General features: G+C 46.6%; 1 protein-coding gene and 3 long non-coding RNA genes across 5 annotated transcripts; all 4 read right to left on the bottom strand.

Annotated features, from left to right (window-relative positions):
* Positions 1 to 236: 236 nt before the first annotated feature.
* On the bottom strand, positions 237 to 2468 carry LOC148378075 (janus kinase and microtubule-interacting protein 3-like). Of its 2 annotated transcripts, none has more exons than XM_088368028.1 (9): positions 2361 to 2468; positions 2073 to 2135; positions 1888 to 1986; positions 1563 to 1802; positions 1383 to 1448; positions 1253 to 1321; positions 1099 to 1176; positions 809 to 1042; positions 237 to 729 (listed from the first exon to the last, which is right to left on the bottom strand). In XM_088368028.1, exons 1-9 carry the CDS (start codon positions 2427 to 2429, stop codon positions 613 to 615), a joined length of 1035 nt encoding a protein of 344 aa, XP_088224154.1. In that variant the 5' UTR covers positions 2430 to 2468; the 3' UTR covers positions 237 to 612. The 2 variants fall into 2 exon arrangements, with proteins under 2 accessions (XP_088224154.1, XP_088224155.1); XM_088368029.1 differs by having other exon boundaries at positions 1569 to 1802.
* A 1398-nt stretch (positions 2469 to 3866) lies between these two features.
* On the bottom strand, positions 3867 to 5361 carry LOC148378074 (uncharacterized). The gene is made up of 4 exons (XR_015856215.1): positions 5251 to 5361; positions 4799 to 4992; positions 4561 to 4674; positions 3867 to 4329 (listed from the first exon to the last, which is right to left on the bottom strand). It is a non-coding gene; the product is annotated as an uncharacterized LOC148378074 (long non-coding RNA).
* A 1984-nt stretch (positions 5362 to 7345) lies between these two features.
* LOC148378073 (uncharacterized) lies at positions 7346 to 16686 on the bottom strand. Its single transcript, XR_015856216.1, has 8 exons — positions 16521 to 16686; positions 16320 to 16397; positions 14387 to 14475; positions 9387 to 9416; positions 9029 to 9196; positions 8840 to 8916; positions 8549 to 8634; positions 7346 to 8372 (listed from the first exon to the last, which is right to left on the bottom strand). It is a non-coding gene; the product is annotated as an uncharacterized LOC148378073 (long non-coding RNA).
* A 1569-nt stretch (positions 16687 to 18255) lies between these two features.
* LOC148378072 (uncharacterized) lies at positions 18256 to 20260 on the bottom strand. Its single transcript, XR_015856198.1, has 3 exons — positions 20192 to 20260; positions 18457 to 18627; positions 18256 to 18333 (listed from the first exon to the last, which is right to left on the bottom strand). It is a non-coding gene; the product is annotated as an uncharacterized LOC148378072 (long non-coding RNA).
* Between the last annotated feature and the right edge of the window lie 1077 nt (positions 20261 to 21337).

Here is a 21337-nt window from a genome sequence, read left to right as displayed (position 1 = left end):
TCACACAAACAAAGCGGGAAAAACCGAAGACGTGCGTGTTCCGCCCACGCTGGATTTATTTGCACCTTTGAAAAGACACCGTATTGCCGCAGATGTGGCAAAGAGTACTTTTGGGCATCTGAGACGGAAGGATGTCCAAAGCATCACGTCACCTGCTCTGGTAGGCATGGTGGTGGGACGTTGAGGTCAACCGCTTTGGGGTTGGCTGACTCTTTGATCGCAGGATGCCACACACTTGAAGACAGAAGCAGAAAAGCAGAGCTAAATGCAAAATGTACTCACCGGTGACTCCAATTTTTTTCCCCCCTGAAGAAACAGCTGGACGGGTGGCCCCGGCTGGCCAGTGGGACTCTTGTTATTCTGACCCTTTTTAGTGCGCGTTTGGGGCAACAACCGTTTTTTGTGGCGCTCTCTTCTGGTTCAAAAGTGCCCTGCATGTGAATTTGCTTTTCCTGCCTTCTGATTGGATGAGCGCCGGTGTGACGCGGTGCCTCTGTCACCGTGGCGGGGGGTATACGTTGGCATCGGAGCGTCTGCCAACGTCTGAGACCGGCTGGCAGTGTATCGGAGGTGTCGAGTGCGGTGCCGCTGGAGCTCACTCACCAGCTGGTGTTAGGGCCACAGAATGAAGGCCAAGGAGAAGAATAGAAAGAGAAACAGAAACTTCTCCTCCAATTGTTTGATTTGTCTCTTCTGAGCTTCGATGAATTCTTTCAGCTCTTTGTTCCTCTAGGACGGACAAATGGAAAGTGGCATTCAAAAGCCAGTAAGCGTGCAAGTAAGTGCCGGGCTGGCTTTGGGCCCTTACCTGTTGCGCGCTGTGCAGCAGATCCATTCTCTCTTGGAGGATGCAAGCGTCGCGCTCCCTCAACTCGCACATCAGGGCTCGCTTCCATTGGTCCACGGCGCTCCTAAGCTCTTCTCTCTGATCCGCCGTCAGCACGTCATTCACGCCAGCGTGGCTGGCTTTTTCGCCGTCCGTGGCGGGGCAGTCCCGCTGCGGTAGCGCCTCGTACAACATGGCCTCCAGCTCCAGGATCCTCTGGGCCGCAATCCTCGTCCATCAGTGGTCCGGCGGGAGATTTGAGGGCGGCTTACCTTATGAGCCTGGTCCATGGAACACTTCCTGAAGTCCAACTCTTCATCCAGGTAGCCCTTCTGCTTGCAGAACATATCCTAGCACAGCTCAAGGTCAGAATTGTTGGGGCACATTGCCGGAGTTCCCCTTGGCTGATGTCGCGTGTCTGTCTACCTTCTCACTTTCAATGTCCAACATCTTCTGTTGAAGTGCTGACTTGGTCACTTTGATGTATTCTAACCACTGAGGAAAGGCTGCTGTCACATAAGCAGAATGCGAGAGCGTGCGTGGACGTGCGCGTTACCTTCTCGGCTAGGGTGAGAAGGGTCCTGGCGTGAATCACGACCACCTGCTCCTCGTTGGTGAGATTCTGCAAGAGCCCAAAGGCACAGCGTCAACAAGCTTCTTTCAGCGCAAAGCCTTCCAAAAGTCACATTTGAGCCGCCGAGTCTCGTGGAGTGCGAACATAAGGAGTTCGACATACACTTACGGCGTTATAGCCCAGGATGTCCAGCTTCTTCATCAGATCACTGATGACGATGTCCGGGGGAAAGGCGCAAGGAGCAATGTAAGGTGTTCTGGGACCTCGGGTTAAGGTTAGGGTTGCGAGGGACGCCTTACGTACGCTCACGCCCTCGGCCTCGCAGTAGATCTGCAAAGGGCTGAGGCCGTCTGGGAAACGGACTTGCAGAAACTTCAAGACGGGGGAGCGCCACTCCCTCTCCTGAAAGGCAGAGGCATGCATCCGTCCGTCCGTCCGTCCGTCCGTCACATCTCTGGCCTCAACACGCTTGTGCGAGTCTTCCCACCTCCAGCTCCAGGATGCGGAACTCAAGCAGTTCGTTTTGGTCTCGGATATCCTGGATGTGCTCTTTCAGACGCGCTTCTTCCGCCTCCATCCGCCTGACCTGAAAAGACAGTCAGACCTCATCTGCGGGGCTTCCCGACAGGTGTGACGCCAAGCGACTCCGCCCAGCGCCTTTCTTTCCGTCACCTTTTCGGCCAACTGCTGATTGCTCTGACGCAGCAGCTGCTTCTCCTCCACCCACTTGACATTCTAGAAGAGACAAACGCGTGGACAGCTTTGGAATGTTGTGTCATTTTCATCCACAAATTCTTTGGTTGACTGGAAAATGACATTTGCTTTTCTCCGCATTTTCCCAGCCACGTTCGGGGGGGGGGGGGGGGGGGGGGGGGTTGGTCCAGTAATGCCAGACGGATGAGTGACTGAAGAATGTAGCTATTTTGTCTGAGAAAAAGGTGTGCTCATTGATGAGCTTACCTGTCCTTGTTGCTTCAGCGCTGACTCCAGATCTGCTACTCTGCTTTGATAGTGACCCATTTCTACCATCAGCTTTTCTCTGGTCTGAAAGGAGGAGGAGGGAGGCTCCTCCTCCTCCTTTCAGACCAGAGAACACCCGAGGCTGGGTGAGAACGGGGAGGCTGCGACCCGGCCGGGGGTTGCGGGAAGGGGCGCCACCTTGATCTCCTTCTCGGCGTCGTAGTCCCCTTTCGCTGGTCTGGGCTAGCAGAGCGTAGGCTCGTTGCAGCGCTTGATATTCTTGCGTCAGCTGGCGGTAGCGAAGCTCCGCCTCTTCATGCACACACCAATGCAACACAGCACTAGTACCAGAATCAGTCAGACCGGCGACAAAGCACCCGCGACGCAAAGACGAGTCCGATTCCAGGCTGAAGAGGAATGTTTGGTGCCAATACGCTGGCAGAAATGGCGGGCTACCTCTTCGGGTTCCGTGTCGGGGGTTCTGTCGGTGTGAAAAGACAAGGACGATCCGTCCGAGTCCACCAACACGTCTTCGTCGTAGCCGTAAAATGTTTCGATGACCTGCGGGCGCGGAAGCAAACATCTCTCTGAACAAACTGAAGCGACACCTCACGATGAATCGACGAGAGGAACGATAGCGAGAAAAAGGCCATTTCATCTTGCGCAACACCAAGCAGCCGCAAACAAACAGACTCACCTTGCAGGACCTCACGCTTTGTTCCTCCTCAGAGATTCTCGACGTCGGTATCGTAGCAGCAAATCTCTCTCCTGTCGACACAAATAATCCGCCTTTGAGATTCTTTGGATGCAAAGGGAACGAACGGCTCCGGCGCAGAAACAAACGCGACTCACAATGACATTTCTGACATGAGCTCCTGTCTCCAGAGCCTGAAAAACACGTCACCGGCGATGATTGGAGGGACGCTCGTCTTTTCCAAAAGTGACAACTACAGGGTGTGTCAGGGTTTTCCAGATTATCTTTATCGTATCATTGTGTTGCTTTGACTTTGACTCCGACCTGTAATAAATAATATTATTTATCCCTTATTTATCCCTATCGCTTATCCCTTCCTACACAAAGTCGTAAAACACCCCTTGCTATGTTTTGACTAGAGGTCAAGGGCTTCCTCTATTCAATCCACTCTTACACCCACCCTGTTTCTCTTAATTAAAATGCTCGTGCAGGAGCCGAGAGTCAGACTTCATTCGTACAACGGATGGACTCTCCACCTGCAGGTGTCCAAAAGAACTTACTTGTCTCCCGTGTGGTTCTTGCAAAATAAGTTGGAGCGAGCGCAACTCTAACAGGGTGCATTTTGCCACTAGCTGCCTACGGACAATGACGTCGCGCTCGCGGCTCATGGTTGACGGGCTGAGCAGCCGGGCAAGTCCGTCGTTTTCAGCGCACAGCGAGTGGCAAAGGCGCTGACAAAACGGGAGCTTTGAGCTGCTGAAAACGGCAAAACAAGTCTAAAGCGTGTTCAAACGCGTGCGCACAATGCTCCTGCTTGAAAGGTCGGAATTTAAGGGGCCAATTTTTTGGATGGCGGCCGCCGGCCAAGCTTTGGACGGAAAAGGTTTCCTGGCGACAGCGAGCGAGCGCGGCGCTGCCGTACGTGCACCGAGTCGCCTGCCTGAAGACCTTGGACAAGTCGTCGATGATGTGCCGCTGCTCCACAACTTGAAGGAACTCCATTTCACCGTCCTGCTGGCCGCAACCGCGGTCCAGGTCATTGAGCGAACTAGGCCTTCTCTGTGGAACACAAATGCAGTGGACTCTGTTGGCACGCCGCCGTTGTCCGCGTCGACTTACCAAGCTTGCCATCTCCTCGTTCTCCTGGGTGACAAAGCGCACTTTGTTTTCAAGGCGACACAGCACCAGCGAGAGTTCTTCATTCTTCCTGCTCAGGCGTTTGTTTTTGTACAGGAGTGGCAGAAACTGGCTTTCTGTTTCTCTCAGTCGCTTTAGCTGCAAGCATGAAGTGCGGGATGTGAAAGACGCACAACACGCGGGCCAGAACGTATCCATTCCTTTTGCATCGGTTTGAACGGAATCGTGGCTTTGGCTCCCAATAAAAGACATCTACCAGGCAACCGACTCGCCGCGCCGCTCAACTAATAAGCAAGCGCAATGGGTGCCTCGCTGGATGGCGCGCATCAAACGTAGCGCAAACCTTCAAGCGTGCCGTCAATAAATTACCAGTTCATTGCGCTCTTCGGAAAGCAGGGCGTTTCGATCCTCCAGTTTCCTGATGACTGCGCTGAGCTCAGCGATTTTCAGATGAAACCGTCGCGTGTCCCGATCCTCCTGAGACTGAAAACGCCCCGCAACACACACACACAAGCACTCGTTCAAAGTTCAAAACTGTTTTTGTGCTACCTTCCTCCAGCAACGAACTAAGTCATGCGTACTGCAAGTGTGTGATGAGGTGGCTTACGCAATGAAGAGGATTGCTAGTAGCGGCGTTGACCCCACTTCCAGGGTAGTTTAGGCCCGCCCTTTGGGAATCCCTCAGGGCAGCGATCTGCTGCTCGGCAGCCTGAGTCTGCAGCTGAAGGCGGTGGACGTGGCCGGCCCCAGGGCTTCATCCAAAACACTAACCGCTCTGTCTTTCAGCTTGATCTCATCCGTCTGGATGTACAAACGGGGAGCGCTCAGGCAGGCGGGCAAACTCATTTGCCAGAATTGTGACAAAAACAAAGAGAGCAACCGGCCAATTTTTTTCTGGAATCGACTAGAACACCTTTGCTGTGACAAAAGCGAAGCGAGCAACCGGACATTTTCTTCTTGTGAAATAGAATAGAATAGAATGCCTTAGGTGTCATTGCACTGCAGGTATACAACGAAATTGGGAACATAGCCACGCACCGCGCATCTGATCAGTCCTACCAGTCGGCGGATCTCCCTCTCGCAGTCTCTCTTGGTTCGGCTCAGCTCCTCCCGATGCTGGTGATGAGCCGATCGGAGCTCGGCCGCTCGGGACTGCCAGGCCTGCTGGGCCGCTGCCAGGGCTTCTTCCGCGCTCCTGGTGGAGGCGACACCGCTCGGTCTCCCGACACCGCCGCGTCTCCTCCACCTCCGCCAGCAAAGCGCCCCCCCTCCTCACCTGAGCAGACATTGCGCCACACCGGGCCGTTGAGACCGCAACGGAGCGCCGCGACGCTTACTGGGGACAAGCTACACAATACGGTAGCGGCCGCATCGAAGCCCGACGTGGCGTGCGGATAGTCAGACACGGATAGAGCGGATCACCTTGTCCATGGAGCCGTCCCTCAGGCTGAGGACCAAGGCATTCAGTCGCTGGATCTCTCCATCTTTGATTTTGATCACTCTCATCAGCTCCATTTCATGCTGCCGCAGTAATGTCTCCCTGGTAATGGCTAACTCTTTCTGCTTCTCCTCATGGAGTTTGCTTTTGAGTTCCGTCATGGCGGCGGTGGCACGGTGGTGCTCCGCCCGCAGGTCCTGACTTCTCTCTCTCTCCAGACAGCTGACCTGACATGACTTAGACTTAGACAAACTTTATTGTCATCTTGTCTGCACATGGTGCATACAAAACGAAATTCCGTTGCATACGTCTTACAACAAAGTAGTGATATTGCAGTTGAATAGAAGTAACATATCCTATGAAAATATATATATATACATATATACTATATATATATATATATATATATTAAAAATAAGTATAAAGTGCAGCAGTGATAATTATGCAATAGTGCAAGTAGGCAAAACAGTATTCAAGAGTGTGCAGAGGAATGCTAAACCATGTATTAAACTTCTATTTAAAGGGTTTATACAAGTTCAGTAAAGTTGGTAGTGCGAGATAGTGCAAGATAGAGGTCCGTAGTGTCATAAAGTACAGTTCTGTGAATGTGTGATGCAGAGTTCAGTTTAGAGCTCAACAGTTCTAGTGTTCAACAGTCTGATGACAGCAGGGAAAAAGCTGTTGCAGAACCTGGTGGACCTGCAGCGGATGCTGCAAACCTCTTCCCAGAGGGCAGCAGGGAGAACAGTCCATGGTGGGGGTGTGATGGGTCATTGATGATGTTACGGGCACGGGACATGCAGCGCTGAGATGAAATGTCCTGAATGGAGGGAAGAGGAGCCCCTATGATCCTCTCTGCTGTCCTCACCACTCTCCTCACGTTCTTCCAATCGGAGGCGGTGCAGCCTCCACACCACACAGAGAGACAGCTTGTCAGAATGCTCTCTATGGTGCTCCTGTAGAACGTCCTCATGATGGGTGGGGGCAGGTGGGCTCTCCTCATCCTCCGCAGGAAGTACAAGCGCTTCTGTGCCCTCTTGACCAGTGCCGTAGTGTTCATAGTCCAGGTGAGGTCTTCTGTGATGTGGACCCCCAGGAATTTGGTGGTGCTGACCACCTCCACAGCTGAGCTGTTGATGATCAGTGGAGCGTGGTGAGGCTGTTTTTTCCTGAAGTCGACGATGATCTCCTTCATCTTCTCCTCATTCAGGATCAGGCTGTTTTCTCTGCACCAGCCCACCAGCTGCTCCACCTCCTCTCTGTAGTCCAGGTCGTTGTTGTCTCTGATGAGCCCCACCACCGTTGTGTCGTCTGCTGACTTCACGATGTGATTGGTGGTGAACCTGAGGACGCAGTCGTGTGTCATCAGGGTGCACAGCAGGGGGCTCAGGACGCAGCCCTGAAGGGAGCCTGTGCTGAGGGTGATGACATCAGAGGTGTTCTGTCCGACCCGGACTGACTGAGGTCTGTTGGTGAGGAAGTCTAGCAGCCAGTTGCGAAGGGGGGTGTTGAAGCCCAGGTGTTCCAATTTTCCTACCAGATGCTGTGGGATGATGGTGTTAAACGCTGAGCTGAAGTCCAGGAACAGCCTCCGCACATGGGTGTTCTTCTCCTCCAGGTGAGCCAGGCTCAGGTGAAGAACGGAGGAGATGGCGTCCTGAGTGGAGCGGTTTTGCCGGTCGGCAAACTGGAACGGGTCAAATAATAGGGGGAGTCTGGAAACGATGTGACCTTTAAGCAGCCTTTCGAAGCACTTCATCATAACCGGAGTCAGTGCAACAGGCCGGTAATCATTAAATGAGGTGATTTGAGGTTTCTTCGGCACCGGAATGATGGAGGCAGTCTTAAAGCACGCCGGCACTGTGGCTTGGCCCAGCGAGGTGTTAAAAATGTCTGTGATGACCCCAGCCAGATGACTTGCACATTCCCTGAACACACGCCCAGGAATGTTGTCGGGGCCAGGGGCCTTACAGGGGTTGACTCTCCTCAGGGTCTTCAACACATCGGCGGAGTCAAGGCAGAGTACCTCCTCTTCCTGATGGGGGACAGTTTTAACTGCTGGAGTGCCGTTTAGTGCCTCGAACCTCCCAAAGAAGTTATTTAGACCATTTAGAAAGTCAGCATCAACTACACCCACCGGGGGGGGGGAGGGTGAGTTGTAGTCTGTAATCGCCCGTATGCCTTGCCACATACTCCTGATGTTTTTGACGTCGTGGAAACGATCCTGAAATTTTCGACTGCGGTCTCGCTTCGCTATCCTGATGGCACGGTTCAAGTTGGCTCTCGCTGTCCTCAGTGTCTCCTTGTCGCCAGACTTGAAGGCAGAGTTCCGCGCTCGTAGCGTTTGACGTACCTCCTCAGTCATCCAGGGTCGTTGGTTGCCCCGGGTGATGATATTCTTAGTGGTGCTGACGTCCTCGGTGCATTTGTTGATGTAGGCTGACACAGTCATGGCACACGCATGTCTAATCTACATCGGGAAAACTGGGAGGGAGGGAGGCAGGCAGGGAGGCAGGCAGGGAGGCAGGCAGGGAGGCAGGCAGTGTCTGTCTGTTGAGGTTTTCACCTTGTTCTTCTCCTGCTGAAGTTCTAACTGGACGTCCATCAGTTTGGTTCTCAGCTCGTCATTGGCGGCCTGAAGGGCGTCCGTTCGCTCCGCCTTGGCCCGCCCTGCCGGAGCTCGTTTGGACATCTCTTACTCGAGTCTCGCCCGGTCGTCAGTCAGAGATCACAACATTTGTACCTGGAGAGCACAAACGCAGCGCTGTTTTCCACTGGCTTCAAACTCAACTTCAATCGGTACCGTAACTTACAACATCATAAACATAGAACTAGCTTGACTTATTCATTGAATAAATGCATTTGGTTCTTCAAAACTGCATCACGCAACATAGCGTGACCGAGACGGCCGTTATCTACCTGCGTGAAGTTATTTGGTGAAATGAATGAGATGTTTAAGACACCATCGTTCTGTCTCTATGTAGATGAAGGTAAATAATCGATTGCTGAAGGTCCAAAGGTGTTGTGATAAACAAATAAACATATTAGTGATTAGTGACATATTTGTGATAAACATATTAGGCAGGATAATCACATATGTTAACGTGACTGCCCACACTGTATTTATTTATGGTTATTTGTTAAATCGAGTACTGTTAGACATGAAATAGGAAGTGTTTAACATAAATGGAAGACGAAAGGGGTACTCACCATTGTAGCTCCTGCTGGTCAATGATACGAGCCTCTTCTTGCAGTGGAAAACATACAGCCAACAAACACCGTGGAACCTAAAGGAATGAAATTAAACATTAACATTTAGCCTCAACCAACATTCACAGATACAACGCAACGCAAACTACACAAACGTAAATCTTTTTAAACACAATGAGTTGTACTTACCGTGTACGCTCTAGACGGTCCACTTGCAAGCGGAAAATAAAGATATTTCTGTTGATAATCGTCGTGTTTGTATCCGGTGTCTCGCTCAAGGCCATTGCGCCCACAGATTTGAATTTTGGCGAGAGTTCAGCCTATTGACGTCATTTCCGCGGTGTAATACCCGCATATCTGAAACGGCAAAGTTAAGAGTAGAGTTAAATAAAGTTTTTAGTCAACGCAATAATTTACAACCGTTGACCAGTCGAAATAATCGTCGAAATTTGGCGTCTGTGGCTGGAAGCAGACGCCGAGTTCGACATTCCTCCCAAACGCCACACTCCCTTGCTTTTCAGGGCTAAAAAAAAACAGTTGTAATTACCTTGTACGCTCTAGACGGTCAAGTTGCAAGCTGAAAACAAAAATATTTGCCTTGTTAGTCATCGTGTTACTAACAGCTGTGTCTTGTTTGCCAGAACTGCCGCTTTCCTACTTCCTGTTGCAAGCCACGCCCACGGATTATAATTTTGCCGTGAGTTCCGCCTATTGACGTCATGTCCGCGTCACATGACTGCGACGTAATATTATCTAAAACTGTTTGTGCGGTATTGTGTTGTTCTGTGCGGTATTGTGTTATTCTGTGCGGCGTCGTGTTGTTCTGTGCGGCGTCGTGTTGTTCAGTGCGACGTCGTGTTGTTCAATGCGGCATGGTGTTGTTCAGTGCGGCATGGTGTTGTTCAGTGCGGCATGGTGTTGTTCAGTGCGGCATAATGTTGTTCAGTGCGGCATAATGTTGTTCAGTGCGGCATGGTGTTGTTCAGTGCGGCATGGTGTTGTTCAGTGCGGCATGGTGTTGTTCAGTGCGGCATAATGTTGTTCAGTGCGCCATAATGTTGTTCAGTGCGGCATGGTGTTGTTCAGTGCGGGATGGTGTTGTTCAGTGCAGGATGGTGTTGTTCAGTGCGGCACGGTGTTGTTCAATGCGGCATGGTGTTGTTCAGTGCGGGATGGTGTTGTTCAGTGCGGCATGGTGTTGTTCAGTGCGGCATAATGTTGTTCAGTGCGGCATGGTGTTGTTCAGTGCGGCATGGTGTTGTTCAGTGCGGCATGGTGTTGTTCAGTGCGGCATGGTGTTGTTCAGTGCGGAATGGTGTTGTTCAGTGCGGCATGGTGTTGTTCAGTCCGGGATGGTGTTGTTCAATGCGGGATCGTGTTGTTCAGTGCGGGGTGGTGTTGTTCAGTGCGGGATGGTGTTGTTCAGTGCGGCATGGTGTTGTTCAATGCGGCATGGTGTTGTTCAGTGCGGGATGGTGTTGTTCATTGCGGCATGGTGTTGTTCAGTGCGGCATGGTGTTGTTCAGTGCGGCATGGTGTTGTTCAGTGCGGCATGGTGTTGTTCAGTGCGGCATAATGTTGTTCAGTGCGGCATGGTGTTGTTCAGTGTGGAAAGGTGTTGTTCAGTGCAGGATGGTGTTGTTCAGTGCGGCATGGTGTTGTTCAATGCAGGATCGTGTTGTTCAGTGCAGCATAATGTTGTTCAGTGCAGCATGGTGTTGTTCAGTGCGGCATGGTGTTGTTCAATGCGGCATGGTGTTGTTCACTGCGGGATGGTGTTGTTCAATGCGGGATCGTGTTGTTCAGTGCGGCATAATGTTGTTCAGTGCAGCATGGTGTTGTTCAGTGCGGCATGGTGTTGTTCAGTGCGACATAATGTTGTTCAGTGCGGCATGGTGTTGTTCAGTGCGGCATGGTGTTGTTCAGTGCGGCATGGTGTTGTTCAGTGCAGGATGGTGTTGTTCAGTGCGGCATGGTGTTGTTCAATGCGGCATGGTGTTGTTCAGTGCGGGATGGTGTTGTTCAGTGCAGGATGGTGTTGTTCAGTGCGGCATGGTGTTGTTCAGTGCGGAATGGTGTTGTTCAGTGCGGCATGGTGTTGTTCAGTGCGGCATGGTGTTGTTCAGTGCAGGATGGTGTTGTTCGATGCGGGATCGTGTTGTTCAGTGCGGCATGGTGTTGTTCAGTGCGGCATGGTGTTGTTCAGTGCGGCATAATGTTGTTCAGTGCGGCATGGTGTTGTTCAGTGCGGCATGGTGTTGTTCAGTGCGGCATGGTGTTGTTCAGTGCGGCATGGTGTTGTTCAGTGCGGCATACTGTTGTCCAGTGCGCCATAATGTTGTTCAGTGCGGCATGGTGTTGTTTAGTGCGGGATGGTGTTGTTCAGTGCAGGATGGTGTTGTTCAGTGCGGCATGGTGTTGTTCAATGCGGCATGGTGGTGTTCAGTGCGGGATGGTGTTGTTCAGTGCGGCATGGTGTTGTTCAGTGCGGCATAATGTTGTTCAGTGCGGCATGGTGTTGTTCAGTGCGGCATGGTGTTGTTCAGTGCGGCATGGTGTTGTTCAGTGCGGCATGGTGTTGTTCAGTGCGGAATGGTGTTGTTCAGTGCGGCATGGTGTTGTTCAGTGCGGGATGGTGTTGTTCAATGCGGGATCGTGTTGTTCAGTGCGGGGTGGTGTTGTTCAGTGCAGGATGGTGTTGTTCAGTGCAGGATGGTGTTGTTCAGTGCGGCATGGTGTTGTTCAATGCAGGATCGTGTTGTTCAGTGCAGCATAATGTTGTTCAGTACAGCATGGTGTTGTTCAGTGCGGCATGGTGTTGTTCAATGCGGCATGGTGTTGTTCAGTGCGGGATGGTGTTGTTCAGTGCGGCATGGTGTTTTTCAGTGCGGCATAATGTTGTTCAGTGCGGCATGGTGTTGTTCAGTGCGGCATGGTGTTGTTCAGTGCAGGATGGTGTTGTTCAGTGCGGCATGGTGTTGTTCAATGCAGGATCGTGTTGTTCAGTGCAGCATAATGTTGTTCAGTGCAGCATGGTGTTGTTCAGTGCGGCATGGTGTTGTTCAATGCGGCATGGTGTTGTTCACTGCGGGATGGTGTTGTTCAATGCGGGATCGTGTTGTTCAGTGCGGCATAATGTTGTTCAGTGCAGCATGGTGTTGTTCAGTGCGGCATGGTGTTGTTCAGTGCGACATAATGTTGTTTAGTGCGGCATAATGTTGTTCAGTGCGGCATAATGTTGTTCAGTGCGGCATGGTGTTGTTCAGTGCGGCATGGTGTTGTTCAGTGCGGCATGGTGTTGTTCAGTGCAGGATGGTGTTGTTCGATGCGGGATCGTGTTGTTCAGTGCGGCATGGTGTTGTTCAGTGCGGCATGGTGTTGTTCAGTGCGGCATAGTGTTGTTCAGTGCGGCATGGTGTTGTTCAGTGCGGCATGGTGTTGTTCAGTGCGGCATGGTGTTGTTCAGTGCGGCATGGTGTTGTTCAGTGCGGCATAATGTTGTCCAGTGCGCCATAATGTTGTTCAGTGCGGCATGGTGTTGTTTAGTGCGGGATGGTGTTGTTCAGTGCAGGATGGTGTTGTTCAGTGCGGCATGGTGTTGTTCAATGCGGCATGGTGTTGTTCAGTGCGGGATGGTGTTGTTCAGTGCGGCATGGTGTTGTTCAGTGCGGCATAATGTTGTTCAGTGCGGCATGGTGTTGTTCAGTGCGGCATGGTGTTGTTCAGTGCGGCATGGTGTTGTTCAGTGCGGCATGGTGTTGTTCAGTGCGGAATGGTGTTGTTCAGTGCGGCATGGTGTTGTTCAGTGCGGGATGGTGTTGTTCAATGCGGGATCGTGTTGTTCAGTGCGGGGTGGTGTTGTTCAGTGCAGGATGGTGTTGTTCAGTGCAGGATGGTGTTGTTCAGTGCGGCATGGTGTTGTTCAATGCAGGATCGTGTTGTTCAGTGCAGCATAATGTTGTTCAGTGCAGCATGGTGTTGTTCAGTGCGGCATGGTGTTGTTCAATGCGGCATGGTGTTGTTCAGTGCGGGATGGTGTTGTTCAGTGCGGCATGGTGTTTTTCAGTGCGGCATAATGTTGTTCAGTGCGGCATGGTGTTGTTCAGTGCGGCATGGTGTTGTTCAGTGCGGCATGGTGTTGCTCAGTGCGGCATGGTGTTGTTCAGTGCGGGATGGTGTTGTTCATTGCGGCATGGTGTTGTTCAGTGCGGCATGGTGTTGTTCAGTGCGGCATGGTGTTGTTCAGTGCGGCATAATGTTGTTCAGTGCGCCATAATGTTGTTCAGTGCGGCATGGTGTTGTTCAGTGCGGGATGGTGTTGTTCAGTGCAGGATGGTGTTGTTCAGTGCGGCATGGTGTTGTTCAGTGCGGCATAATGTTGTTCAGTGCGGCATAATGTTGTTCAGTGCGGCATAATGTTGTTCAGTGCGGGATGGTGTTGTTCATTGCGGCATGGTGTTGTTCAGTGCGGCATGGTGTTGTTCAGTGCGGCATGGTGTTGTTCAGTGCGGGATGGTGTTGTTCAGTGCAGGATGGTGTTGTTCAGTGCGGCATGGTGTTGTTCATTGCGTTATGGTGTTTTTCATTTCGGCATAATGTTGTTCAGTGCGGCATAATGTTGTTTAGTGCGGCATGGTGTTGTTCAGTGCGGGATGGTGTTGTTCAGTGCGTTATAATGTTGTTCAGTGCGGCATGGTGTTGTTCAGTGCGGCATGGTGTTGTTCAGTGCGGCATGGTGTTGTTCAGTGCGGCATAATGTTGTTCAGTGCGGCATAATGTTGTTCAGTGCGGCATGGTGTTGTTCAGTGCGGGATGGTGTTGTTCAGTGCGGGATGGTGTTGTTCAGTGCGGCATGGTGTTCAATGCGGAATGGTGTTGTTCAGTGCAGGATGGTGTTGTTCAGTGCGGCATGGTGTTGTTCAGTGCGGCATAATGTTGTTCAGTGCGGCATGGTGTTGTTCAGTGCGGCATGGTGTTGTTCAGTGCGGCATGGTGTTGTTCAGTGCGGCATAATGTTGTTCAGTGCGGCATGGTGTTGTTCAGTGCGGCATGGTGTTGTTCAGTGCGGCATAATGTTCAGTGCGGCATAATGTTGTTCAGTGCGGCATGGTGTTGTTCAGTGCGGGATGGTGTTGTTCAGTGCAGGATGGTGTTGTTCAGTGCGGCATGGTGTTCAGTGCGGGATGGTGTCTTTCAGTGCGGCATGGTGTCGTTCAGTGCGGCATGGTGTCTTTCAGTGCGGCATGGTGTCGTTCAGTGAGGCATGGTGTTGTTCAGTGCGGCATGGTGTTGTTTAGTGCGGCATGGTGTTGTTCAGTGCGGGATGGTGTTGTTCAGTGTGGCATGGTGTTCAGTGCGGCATGGTGTTGTTCAGTGCGGTATCGTGTTGTTCAGTGCGGTATCGTGTTTCTCAGTGCGGTATCGTGTTGTTCAGTGCAGTATCGTTGTGTTGTTCGTATTGTGTTTAACACTTAGCCTCTAACACTTAGCCTCTAACACTTAGCCTCTAGCATCTAGAAGGTAAATAAATAGGAAGGAAGGACTCACCGGTGACGTCTTCGCCCACGTCCAAGCGTTGTACTTTGTATTTTCATCCTTCTGACAGTGGAAAACATAGCCAACAAACACCGTGGAACCTAAACGAATGAAAGAAAACTATCATTTGGCCACAACCAACATTCACAGATACAACACAATGTGACGTGCGGGGTTGAGGTTAAAGGTTGAGTGAAGGGCCCTCGTTTTAAACTACTTTTTTGAAAAGGATTGGGAACAAGTAAGACGTATTTAATTTATTTAATGGGAAGTAGTAAGAGCTATTGAATTTAATCTATGTATTATATTCTATTGTATTGTATTCTGTTGTATTCTTTTGGATTGTATTCACACTAACCCCACTAAAACTTCAGCCCACAAAAACTCGCCTCTGGCGCCTAGCCTCTGGCACTTAGCCTCTAACACTTAGCCTTTAACACTTAGCCTTTAACACTTAGCCTTTAACACTTAGCCTAGAAGGTGAATAAATAGGGTTAAAGGTTGAGTGAAGGGACCTCGTTTTAAACTACTTTTTTGTAAAGGAGTGGGAACAAGTAAGACGTATTTAATTTATTTAATGGGAAGTAGTAAGACTTATTAAATTTATTTAATCTACTTTTCTTCCCAGGCAAAATTTGATGTGCTGCAATTCCAAATTTCCAAAGTGAATGAAGGAATGAAGTCCTTTAAATTATGATTTTGTATAAATACTAGGCATTAACACAAAATCGACGGCACAAAATGGGCAGACTTTACTTGTTTGAAAAGGACTGGTTACAAGACAGACTTTTTTAATTTATTTAATGGGAAGAAGACTTATTTAGTTTAATTGATCTATTTTTGTTCCCTGGCAAAATTCGATTTGCTGCAATTCCAAATTTCCAAAGTGAATGAAGGAAAGAAGTCGTTTAAATTATGATTTTGTTTAAATACTAGGCATAGACACAAAATCTACGGCACAAAATGGGCAGACTTTACTTGTTTGAAGAGGACTGGTTACAAGACAGACTTTTCTGATTTATTTAATGGGAAGAAGACTTATTTAGTTTATTTAATCTATTTTTGTTCCCTGGCAAAATTGGATTTGCTGAAATTGTATTTTGCCAAATCTTGCCTTGAGACCTGATAGGAAGTATTAAACGCTTAGTTAAATCAATACAAGTTGGTAATAAGAGCGAGTAATGTTGGTTGAACCGATGAATGAAGGTTGAAAGCAATTTAAATTATGACTTTGTATAAATACTAGATATTAACAGAACATCTACTGCGCGAAATGGGCAGAGTTTACTTGTTTGAGAAGGAGTGGCTTATTCAAAACTAAGATTTATTTAATCTGTTTGTTCCCAGGCAAAATTGGATGTGATGCAATTCCAAATTTCACCACATGATGGTGCCCAATTTTGACTTCATAGGACATATTAAACACTTAGCTTGTTATTATGTTCAAGGTAATCAGATTTGTTTATTATTCTAATGGCCTCTTCAAAACTATTCTGGATTACTACTTTGGATCTATTCTACATTACTTGGCAACAACATACTCTGTAACAGATTAGGCAGTATAATCATATCTGTTAACTTGAGAGTGCCCACACTCAATCTACTTATCGTGATGTGTTAAATCAATTACTGTTAGACATTATTTGTCTGATAATCTACCAAATCTTTGAATTGAAGAATTTGTGATTTAATCAATAGCTTGTTGTTATGTTAAGGGTAATCAGACTTGTATATAATTCTAATGAACTTCTTTTGAAAACTATTCTGAATTACAACTTTGGATCTTATATTACTTTGCAACAATCTACTCCGTGACAGATTAGGCAGTATAATCACATATGTTAACTTCAGTGCCCACACTGTATTTATTTATGGTTATTTGTTAAATCAAGTACTGTTAGACATGAAATAGGAAGTGTTTAACATAAATGTTATGGCTACTCACCATTGTAGCTCGCTCCTGGTCAATGATACGAGCCTCTTCTTGCAGTGGAAAACTTGCAGCCAACAAACACCGTGGAACCTAAAGGAATGAAATTAAACATTAACATTTCGCCTCGACCAATTTTCACACGTACAACGCAACGCGGCTACACTTCTGCTATTACAAACGTAAATCTCCTTAAACACAATGAGTGTTACTTACCGTGTACGCTCTAGACGGTCCAGTTGCAAGCAGAAAATAAAGATATTTCTGTTGATAATCGTCGCTGCTCAGTGGCTCACGGCCATCGCGCCAACAGATTTGAATTTTGGCGGAGGTTCGGGCAATTACGTCATATCCACGGCACATGACTGCGACGTAATACCCGCTTATCTGAAACGGCAGTTAAAAGTAGAGTTACATCAAGTTTTCTTGGAACCTAAACGAATGAAAGAAAACTATCATTTGGCCACAACCAACATTCACAGATACAACACAACGTGCGGGGTTGGGGTTAAAGATTGAGTGAAGGGCCCTCGTTTTAAACTACTGTTTTGAAAAGGAGTGGGAACAAGTAAGACGTATTTAATTTATTTAATGGGAAGTAGTAAGACTTATTAAATTTATTTAATCTACTTTTCTTCCCAGGCAAAATTTGATGTGCTGCAATTCCAAATTTCCAAAGTGAATGAAGGAATGAAGTCCTTTAAATTATGATTTTGTATAAATACTAGGCATTAACACAAAATCGACGGCACAAAATGGGCAGACTTTACTTGTTTGAAAAGGACTGGTTACAAGACAGACTTTTTTAATTTATTTAATGGGAAGAAGACTTATTTAGTTTAATTGATCTATTTTTGTTCCCTGCCAAAATTCGATTTGCTGCAATTCCAAATTTCCAAAGTGAATGAAGGAAAGAAGTCGTTTAAATTATGATTTTGTTTAAATACTAGGCATAGACACAAAATCTACGGCACAAAATGGGCAGACTTTACTTGTTTGAAGAGGACTGGTTACAAGACAGACTTTTCTGATTTATTTAATGGGAAGAGGACTTATTTAGTTTATTTAATCTATTTTTGTTCCCTGGCAAAATTGGATTTGCTGAAATTGTATTTTGCCAAATCTCGATTTGAGACCTGATAGGAAGTATTAAACGCTTAGTTAAATCAATACAAGTTGGTAATAAGAGCGAGTAATGTTGGTTGAACCGATGAATGAAGGTTGAAAGCAATTTAAATTATGACTTTGTATAAATACTAGATATTAACAGAACATCTACTGCGCAAAATGGGCAGAGTTTACTTGTTTGAGAAGGAGTGGCTTATTCAAAACTAAGATTTATGTAATCTGTTTGTTCCCAGGCAAAATTGGATGTGATGCAATTCCAAATTTCACCACATGATGGTGCCCAATTTTGACTTCATAGGACATATTAAACACTTAGCTTGTTATTCTGTTCAAGGTAATCAGATTTGTTTATTATTCTAATGGCCTCTTCAAAACTATTCTGGATTACTACTTTGGATCTATTCTACATTACTTGGCAACAACATACTCTGTAACAGATTAGGCAGTATAATCACATATGTTAACTTGAGAGTGCCCACACTCAATCTACTTATCGTGATGTGTTAAATCAATTACTGTTAGACATTATTTGTCTGATAATCTACCAAATCTTTGAATTGAAGAATTTGTGATTTAATTAATAGCTTGTTCAGGGTAATCAGACTTGTATATAATTCTAATGGCCTTCTTTTGAAAACTATTCTGAATTACAACTTTGGATCTTATATTACTTTGCAACAATCTACTCCGTGACAGATTAGGCAGTATAATCACATATGTTAACTTCAGTGCCCACACTGTATTTATTTATGGTTATTTGTTAAATCAAGTACTGTTAGACATGAAATAGGAAGTGTTTAACATAAATGTTATGGCTACTCACCATTGTAGCTCGCTCCTGGTCAATGATACGAGCCTCTTCTTGCAGTGGAAAACTTGCAGCCAACAAACACCGTGGAACCTAAAGGAATGAAATTAAACATTAACATTTCGCCTCGACCAATTTTCACACGTACAACGCAACGCGGCTACACTTCTGCTATTACAAACGTAAATCTCCTTAAACACAATGAGTGTTACTTACCGTGTACGCTCTAGACGGTCCAGTTGCAAGCAGAAAATAAAGATATTTCTGTTGATAATCGTCGCTGCTCAGTGGCTCACGGCCATCGCGCCAACAGATTTGAATTTTGGCGGAGGTTCGGGCAATTACGTCATATCCGCGGCATTTGACTGCGACGTAATACCCGCTTATCTGAAACGGCAGTTAAAAGTAGAGTTACATCAAGTTTTCTTGGAACCTAAACGAATGAAAGAAAACTATCATTTGGCCACAACCAACATTCACAGATACAACACAACGTGCGGGGTTGAGGTTAAAGATTGAGTGAAGGGCCCTCGTTTTAAACTACTGTTTTGAAAAGGAGTGGGAACAAGTAAGACGTATTTAATTTATTTAATGGGAAGTAGTAAGACTTATTAAATTTATTTAATCTACTTTTCTTCCCAGGCAAAATTTGATGTGCTGCAATTCCAAATTTCCAAAGTGAATGAAGGAATGAAGTCCTTTAAATTATGATTTTGTATAAATACTAGGCATTAACACAAAATCGACGGCACAAAATGGGCAGACTTTACTTGTTTGAAAAGGACTGGTTACAAGACAGACTTTTTTAATTTATTTAATGGGAAGAAGACTTATTTAGTTTAATTGATCTATTTTTGTTCCCTGCCAAAATTCGATTTGCTGCAATTCCAAATTTCCAAAGTGAATGAAGGAAAGAAGTCGTTTAAATTATGATTTTGTTTAAATACTAGGCATAGACACAAAATCTACGGCACAAAATGGGCAGACTTTACTTGTTTGAAGAGGACTGGTTACAAGACAGACTTTTCTGATTTATTTAATGGGAAGAGGACTTATTTAGTTTATTTAATCTATTTTTGTTCCCTGGCAAAATTGGATTTGCTGAAATTGTATTTTGCCAAATCTCGATTTGAGACCTGATAGGAAGTATTAAACGCTTAGTTAAATCAATACAAGTTGGTAATAAGAGCGAGTAATGTTGGTTGAACCGATGAATGAAGGTTGAAAGCAATTTAAATTATGACTTTGTATAAATACTAGATATTAACAGAACATCTACTGCGCAAAATGGGCAGAGTTTACTTGTTTGAGAAGGAGTGGCTTATTCAAAACTAAGATTTATGTAATCTGTTTGTTCCCAGGCAAAATTGGATGTGATGCAATTCCAAATTTCACCACATGATGGTGCCCAATTTTGACTTCATAGGACATATTAAACACTTAGCTTGTTATTATGTTCAAGGTAATCAGATTTGTTTATCATTCTAATGGCCTCTTCAAAACTATTCTGGATTACTACTTTGGATCTATTCTACATTACTTGGCAACAACATACTCTGTAACAGATTAGGCAGTATAATCACATATGTTAACTTGAGAGTGCCCACACTCAATCTACTTATCGTGATGTGTTAAATCAATTACTGTTAGACATTATTTGTCTGATAATCTACCAAATCTTTGAATTGAAGAATTTGTGATTTAATTAATAGCTTGTTCAGGGTAATCAGACTTGTATATAATTCTAATGGCCTTCTTTTGAAAACTATTCTGAATTACAACTTTGGATCTTATATTACTTTGCAACAATCTACTCGGTGACAGATTAGGCAGTATAATCACATATGTTAACTTCAGTGCCCACACTGTATTTATTTATGGTTATTTGTTAAATCAAGTACTGTTAGACATGAAATAGGAAGTGTTTAACATAAATGTTATGGCTACTCACCATTGTAGCTCGCTCCTGGTCAATGATATGAGCCTCTTCTTGCAGTGGAAAACTTGCAGCCAACAAACACCGTGGAACCTAAAGGAATGAAATTAAACATTAACATTTCGCCCGGACCAACATTCACACGTACAACGCAACGCGGCTACACTTCTGCTATTACAAACGTAAATCTCCTTAAACACAACGAGTGTTACTTACCGTGTACGCTCTAGGCAAAATTGGATGTGATGCAATTCCAAATCTATCTGAAACGGCAGTTAAAAGTAGAGTTACATCAAGTTTTCTTTTTTAATCAACACAATCATTTACAACCGTTGACCAGAAAGAATCGTCGAAATTCGACGTCCCCCACAAACGCCACGCTCACTCGCTTTTCAGGGCAACAAAAGTACTTCTTTTTAAAAACGATGAGTTGTACTTACCGTGTACGCTCTGGACGGTCCAGTTGCAAGCAGAAAATAAAAATATTTCTCTTGTTAGTCGTATGTTACCATCCGCTGTGTCTTTGTCAACATCGCCGCCATTTTCCTACTTCCTGCTGCGAGCCACGCCCACGGATTTAAATTTGGGCGGAAGCTCTTTCCATTGGCGTCGTTTTCGCGTATAGCAAATCCGATTGGTTGGGAAGGGGGCACGGTTATGCAGCCGAGGAGTCCTGTGATCGGTGGGATGTAAAGTAGGCGTCGACGTCACGTCCGCGTCACGTGACCACGACGTGGCAGACGTCAAATAGCAACCGCTGTTTTGTTTAGTAGACTTACAGTTGTTATGCATTGACATAATGGCGCACACACCAAATAGATTTAAATAAATTAAATAATTCTTCTGCCCACTCTCTTTTAAACAAGTTAACTCTCCCCGCGGATTTGAATTCCGGCGAAAGTTACGCCCATCGACGTCACGTATGTCACGTGACCACGACGTGGCAGATGTCATATAGCAACCGCTGTTTTGTTTAGTAGATTTACAGTTGTTATGCATTGGCATAATGGTGTGCACTCAAAATAGATTTAAATAAATTAAATATTTCTTCTGCCTACTCCCTTTTAAACAAGTTAACTCTGCCCACGTCCATTGACGTCTTGTCTGCGTCACGTGACCACGACGTAGCGACGTCATATAGTAACCGCTGTTTTGACCAGT

This window comes from Syngnathus floridae, unplaced genomic scaffold, assembly GCF_059516105.1.
Source record: "Syngnathus floridae isolate MCC-2025c unplaced genomic scaffold, RoL_Sflo_1.0 HiC_scaffold_66, whole genome shotgun sequence".
Classification (NCBI taxonomy): Eukaryota; Metazoa; Chordata; class Actinopteri; order Syngnathiformes; family Syngnathidae; genus Syngnathus; species Syngnathus floridae.
Note: the sequence above shows the minus strand (reverse complement) of the source record. Positions and strands in the feature narration are given on the sequence as shown.